The following is a 6,819-nucleotide window of genomic DNA, read 5'->3' on the forward strand; positions in this document are numbered from 1 at the left end:
AAAAGCCAGTTTTTGTGTTGTCGATTTAGCGCCCCTGTCTGTAACAATAATTAGTCCTTAAATTGTTTTTAGGGCATTTAGATTTTTTTTTTCCTCAGCAAATATTGGTATGTAATTATTTATGTTTAATTAATTAATGAGCAAATCATGTAATATCAATAAATCATTATAATGCCATTTATCCAGTTCCTTCTAAGACCCATCACTAAACGTGATTTATGATTAATTGAACATATAATGTTCATTCGAGCTGAAAATCCTGTTATAATTGCCTTGCCTGTCAGTTTGATGGTTTAATTTCACCTGTTGCTCAACACCTCACAGTTTTAAGAGTATATAAGTCGTCATCAGACCTTTCTCAATCAGAAGCGAAGCACACAAGCAGAAGAAGCAACTCTCAACATGGGGATTCGCCGCCAGCTGTGTTTTCTTGCGAGCTTGGTGCTCGTCATTCACACTGCACCGACTTTAAAGCCCGTTGACGATTATAAAATCGCAAAGGTTTGTTTTATATATATATATATATATATATATATATATATATAGTTGTTTACTGTTTTGGTCATATTCACTGGTTAATATAATAATCCTTGTTTTTTATTTTTAGGAATATTTGATGAGCTTCTACAATCTGGTATATAAGCCTCCTGATCCCACAGCCCGGCAGCCAGATCCACTACCCGATACATTGAAAGAGATGCAGAAGTTTTTCGGGCTTAAGGTCTCTGGAAAGCTGGACAAAAAAACACTGGAGGTGATGAAGAAGCCCCGCTGTGGAGTTCCAGATGTTGCTGCGTACTCCACATTTGGAGGCAACCCCAAATGGCAGACCACCAAGCTCACCTACAGGTGTGTATCAGATACAGATTATGGTCCTTTTTCACAGAATCGTGAACTACACCCCTGACATGTCACATGTCAAAGTGGATAAATCCATAAAGAAAGCCCTGCAGGTCTGGGCCAATGTCACTCCTCTGAGATTCGAGATTCACAACAAAGTCCCACATACAGCTTTACTGATCCGGATAGTTTCTCTCTGTCCAGTGATGACATCAGTGGGATTCAGTCGCTCTATACGTAACCGGCCTCAAACATGGAAGGATGAGAGCTAGTAACTGTAGGAAATGATAAGATACACACAGATTAGAATCTACAGTGTTCTGGCGCTTTCTTTAATGTCTTTTTCCTTTTTCTTACTTTTTTTTCTCTTCTTGCAAATAACAGGCAAATATAACACATTTGAAATCATAACTATTAACAATATTCCTTTACAGGTCATGCTTTCTGGACAAGTCAATTCACAGCATTTAAATTGATGTCCATTAAGTCGACGAATGTAATGCATTTGAACATTTCTGTTTGGTTGTACATTTTTATGCAACAATAAACATCTAGATACAACTAAACACCTGTCTTGTGCCTTACCATCAGCATATGTGTTCACTCAACACTTCAATTGGTCTTTAATGTTTCACTTTGTCTATTTTAGATATAGTGTCTCAGATTCACTACAATGCAACAGCACTTATATTTGATGGAATAACCAGTTAATAAAAATCAACAGTCTTAATTGATACAGGTATGATGTTTTTAACCCTTACAAGTGTAAATTTTACAGAAAACCACATAAACAAAATGGACTAAAGTCAGTATAGCACATTGTTCAGCTCAACCTGGTAAATCTATCAAGATTACACAGGGAATGTAGATTGTTTCACATTTCTTACTTACACTTCACATTTTTAACAGTATCATGAATTTTTAACTCTGTTTACTCAACTAGAAATTACATCATTACACTGAATCGCAAATAAACTAATCTGTTTTAAAACTCGACCATCACTTTAACAGTACAAACATCATATCTGAACATTTATGAACCTCTTAAGTTTCAATATTGACAGATATTAATCTATATAACCCATTTTACATACCTGTAGGAAATGTTGAGAAACACACAGATTAGAATCTGCAGCGTTCTGGCGCTTTCTTTAATGGCTTTGCCCTTTTGCCAGAATGTAAATGCCTCATCACGGCAGAAGACACTTAAATGAATGTAACATTAGAACACATTTTTAAACTTTCTAATTTATTTGACTAAAAAGTAGGTATTTTAGTATCCTTAGCAACAAAATGTCAAAATAAAACATGTTTTATGATTGATGCAATTTCAAATAAAGAATTGAGCAATTTGCTGAATAATCTGAATATTGTTTTTTATTTTATTTTTTATTGTTTATTAATCTGTCTGATACCAAATGTAGGATTGTTAAATAGGGAAGACCAATTAGAAATTAGCTACAGTACATGGATGAAATCACTATAATACCTGAAACATAATCAGGTGATCACAGATGTTTCAAGTCTGTGTGAAAAATTATGCTAAATTACAGAAAATAAAACCAGGTAAAAAAAATATTTGTGATTATAATTTATAATCATGTTGATGTATATAATAATAATAATAATAATAATAATAATAATAATAATAATAATAATAATAATAATAATAATAATAATAATAATAATAATAATAATAATAATAATAATAATAATAATAATAATAATAATAATAATAATAATAATAATAATAATAATAATAAAACATTTAATAATATAAATATTTGGTCTAAGTTTTTAATAGATGTATTTTTTTACTATATATATTGTATTATATTATTATTAAATATCTAACACCTATTTAAAATATTACTACTACTAAAAATCTTTATATATTTAATGATAATATAAAATATTTTGGTGTAGATGTATTTTTAGTACATATAATCTTTTCTTAAATACCCACATATTCAAGGCAAGAAATATTTCCTTTTATTTTTTGTTTTTAAATGTTGTTTTTATGTAAACACAATATGACAAAATAACTTATAAAAAGGAAAAAATCAAAGGCACATACAAAAAAATAAAAAAAAAATACATGATTATTATAGTGATAGATACAATAAATGTGTATAGGTGCTATGATAAACTTAGGCAATAATTTAATTATAGTATAATATAATAGTTATTTTAACATTTCCTTCAAACATTTCCTTCCCACCTACACAGAAAAAAAGTCCTGCGTATGGGAAAAGATATCAAAAACAAAGGACACATCGAGAGGGGAAGCATGGCAAAAGGTGCGCTATACAGAAACTAACCCCTAACCCTAAACCTAACCAATGAGAAAGACCTTTATCCACGCCCCATGCCCTAATCTTCCGCCACGCTCACTGCTCCAGCCTGCAGTTATCACTACTTGGACACATCAATTGTTTTTCAAGGGCGATGCCACGTTAATGACAGTTTAAGATGTTCCCATTCTCCATATATCTATGTCACCCAAATCCGGAATCTCCTCTTTGCTGTCCTCCTGACTCATCTGAGTCCCTGCCTAACTCGCATTGTCTAATTCTACCATCCGTAATCTGCTCGGATATCCATGTCTTCACATGCTCCCACCATCAACCCTCTTTTTTTAAATGTCTGTAAAGTGTAAAAGTGAAACAGTAACTTCTGGAGGCAGAAACTTCTGTTTCTGCAGTTCTGCACACAGTGGGCGTCCCACTTGATGTTGAATTACTGACATACATTTCTGTCTCTTCCTCACAAAAATATCATATGGTTTCAGAAGTGCTTAAAAGTCATATGGACCACTTTCATGATAGTTTTATAGTGCTTATGCATTTTTGAAAGTCTCAGTCATTGGTGTATTCATTATAAAGTATTACTCATTCCTCTGACTATAAAGAGTGAAGACAGCTGGCGTTACCTGCAGATCTTACATAACACCTCAAGCACACCTCACTCTCTTTACACAAACAAGCAAATAGCAATTAGTGCAACCAAACTCTAACGGAAATCCTAACCCTAAAAAATGCAACATTTACCATTTTATAAGTGAATAAAGATAAAAAAAATTCTATTTCAGGATGTGAGAGGAGGTCTTTTAAGTGTTGCTATCTTCTTTGGATGTTTCAGTATTTCATAGAATAAAAATGTTTTAATGTAGTAACAGACTACTTTACCAGGTTACTTTAGCATTGAAGTTACTTTTTAATTTATAATCATTAATATAACATTTTTAGAGGCAATACATCTAATTTTAACTAGAAGATAAAAGTATGAATTTGTTACCTTATATATGCTGCAACTGTGTATTATTTTTAACAAGGCATTATGTTTACTTTTAAGGTAAAATATTGTTAAAACAATGCTTTTATAAGTAAAACATATACCTAAATAAAATATGTAAATAGAAAATTGTGACAATTTAAACATACAATACTGACTTCTTGAAAAAGCCAGTTTTTGTGTTGTCTATGTAGCGCCCCTGTCTGTAACAATAATTAGTCCTTAAATTGTTTTTAGGGCATTGGTTTTTTTTTCCTCAGCAAATATTGGTATGTAATTATTTACGATTAATTAATTATTGAGCAAATCATGTAATATCAATAAATCATTATAATGCCATTTATCCAATTCCTTCTAAGACCCATCACTAAACTTGATGTATGATTAATTGAACATATAATGTTCATTCGATTTGGACAAAAATAATCAAGAAACTTTTTGGGGAAAAAAGCAACTTTGCTGTCTCAGTATTCCTCCTCAGATTTGATGGCTACTTTTGAAGCCAGAAATTTCCATGATGAAAGTTATAACTGAAGCTGAAACTACAAATGCCTTTGCAGAAGAAAAATTAAATGCAAAAATGTAATGAGTACTTTACAAGTTACCATAAAACTGTAAAAAGTAAAAAGTACTATTTTTTTCTTCAGAAATGTACAGTAATCAAGTAAAGGTACAAGAAGTCATTATAAATAGGACTTAACTTGAGTAAAGTACACATCCCCCAAAATAACACTTAAGTACAGTAATCAAGTCTCATTTGTACTAACTAAGTATTTTATACCCCTGGTAATGCTTGTAATGTTATACTGTTTTTTTTTATCGTAACATTTAAAAACATAAACAAAAGTTTGCTCTTGTTTGTGTTGATAAAACACAGAAATGCTAAAAAAATGTTGCTGTTAAATAAAGGTATGAGAAAGAGAAATAATATTAATATCTGGGCGAGGAGGAAGAGGCTGTGTCAAGCTGAAAATCCTGTTATAATTGCCTTGCCTGTCAGTTTGATGGTTTAATTTCACCTGTTGCTCAACACCTCACAGTTTTAAGAGTATATAAGTCGTCATCAGACCTTTGTCAATCAGAAGCGAAGCACACAAGCAGAAGAAGCAACTCTCAACATGGGGATTCGCCGCCAGCTGTGTTTTCTTGCGAGCTTGGTGCTTGCTATTCACGCTGGACCGATTTTAAAGCCTGCTGACAAAAATAAAGCCATTGCAAGGGTATGTTTTTTTCCCTCATATAATACTTGTTTGTATGCTTTGCAACTGGCCATAATTTCTCCAATAATTACATGTTTGTTTGCCTTTTAGGATTACCTGAGAAAATTCTACAATCTGGAAAATTTAATGGGCACTACTCATTTTCGCCCAGAAGAAGAGATCGATCCACCGTCCGATAAGCTGAAAGAGATGCAGAAGTTTTTCGGGCTTAAGGTCACTGGAACTCTGAATAAAGAAACACTGGAGGTGATGAAGAAGCCCCGCTGTGGAGTTCCAGATGTTGCTGCGTACTCCACATTTGAAGGCAAACCCAAATGGCAGAAAAACAAGCTCACCTACAGGTGTGTGTAATAGCAGATCTCTTTGCATGACTGGAAAAAGAAAGAGTGAAAGAAGCAGATACAGATTATGGCCCTTTTTCACAGAATCGTGAACTACACCCCTGACATGTCAATACCTGAAGTGGATGAATCCATAAAGAAAGCCCTGCAGGTCTGGGCCAATGTCACTCCTCTGAGATTCACTCGTATCAACAAAGGCACAGCTGACATCATGATCTCCTTTGCTACAAGGGGTAAGTTTCATCTATCAATTTATCTATATTCCTATTTTAACAACCATGTGCTTTACATTTTGATGAATTCTTTTGAACTAAATTTAAACTTGGTATTTTGGCGATATAAAAAAGCAAGTAAATTCAATTGACTGAGTTCCGATTTGATTCAAATGAGTGAATTGTTCTGTTCCTAATTGTAACTAACCAGTTTTTTTTTTAAAGTAAAGCACAAGATCCTTTGATTTATTTCTAAACAGAATTTATAGGACTGTCATATACTCTTTATTTTAATAGAACACCTATTAATGGAAATATATTATTTGAAAAAAAAAAAAATTCAATGTAAAACCACTATATGTAAAACTAAACTCTTTCCCACAGATCATGGCGATGCTCAGCCATTTGATGGACCACAAGGCACTTTGGCTCATGCTTTTGCTCCTTCTACTGGAATCGGTGGAGATGCACATTTTGATGACGATGAGCTTTTTACCTTGGGCTCATCAAAAGGTGATCTTTCTCTTTCTTTCTTTCTCTCTCTTTTTTTTTTTTGACTGCAATATTTTTCAAAGTTTCAACTTTGACCACTTTGATTTCAAGTAAACATCTAAAGCGGCAATTGATCTTTTTAATTTGTGTTAATTTTGACAGCAAATTTTGATTTAGTTTTAGTCATAGTCTTTTGACTAAAATGCTATTTAGTTTTAGTCATATTTTAGTCATCTGAATTGTTTTTAGTTTTAGTCTAGTTTTAGTCGACTAAATATCATAAGATTTTAGTCGACTAAATCTACAGTAAATTTAGTCCACTAAAATCTAATGGGTTTAGTTACAGTGCATTTATTAAGCATTTCTCTAAAATTTCCAAACTCATTATAGAGGTTTGATATTAAGGTTTTATCATGATAG

General features: G+C 32.4%; 2 protein-coding genes across 2 annotated transcripts in view; both read left to right on the top strand.

The window, feature by feature from the left end:
- The first annotated feature begins 380 nt into the window (after positions 1 to 380).
- On the top strand, positions 381 to 1,112 carry LOC107679504 (collagenase 3-like). The gene is made up of 3 exons (XM_016475072.1): positions 381 to 501; positions 608 to 849; positions 887 to 1,112. The coding sequence occupies exons 1-3, from the start codon at positions 403 to 405 to the stop codon at positions 1,110 to 1,112; spliced, it is 567 nt and encodes a 188-aa protein (XP_016330558.1). The 5' UTR covers positions 381 to 402.
- A 4,120-nt stretch (positions 1,113 to 5,232) lies between these two features.
- LOC107679523 (collagenase 3-like) overlaps positions 5,233 to 6,819 on the top strand; it is a 6,200-nt gene continuing 4,613 nt past the window's right edge. Inside the window, exons 1-4 of the mRNA XM_016475101.1 lie at positions 5,233 to 5,354; positions 5,445 to 5,695; positions 5,780 to 5,928; positions 6,292 to 6,420. Of these exons, the coding sequence (XP_016330587.1) occupies positions 5,253 to 5,354; positions 5,445 to 5,695; positions 5,780 to 5,928; positions 6,292 to 6,420 (631 nt within the window). The 5' untranslated portion in view covers positions 5,233 to 5,252. The remainder of the gene's footprint in view (positions 5,355 to 5,444; positions 5,696 to 5,779; positions 5,929 to 6,291; positions 6,421 to 6,819) is intronic.

Source organism: Sinocyclocheilus anshuiensis, unplaced genomic scaffold (genome assembly GCF_001515605.1).
Source record: "Sinocyclocheilus anshuiensis isolate Anshui unplaced genomic scaffold, SAMN03320099.WGS_v1.1 scaffold2218, whole genome shotgun sequence".
NCBI lineage: Eukaryota > Metazoa > Chordata > Actinopteri > Cypriniformes > Cyprinidae > Sinocyclocheilus > Sinocyclocheilus anshuiensis.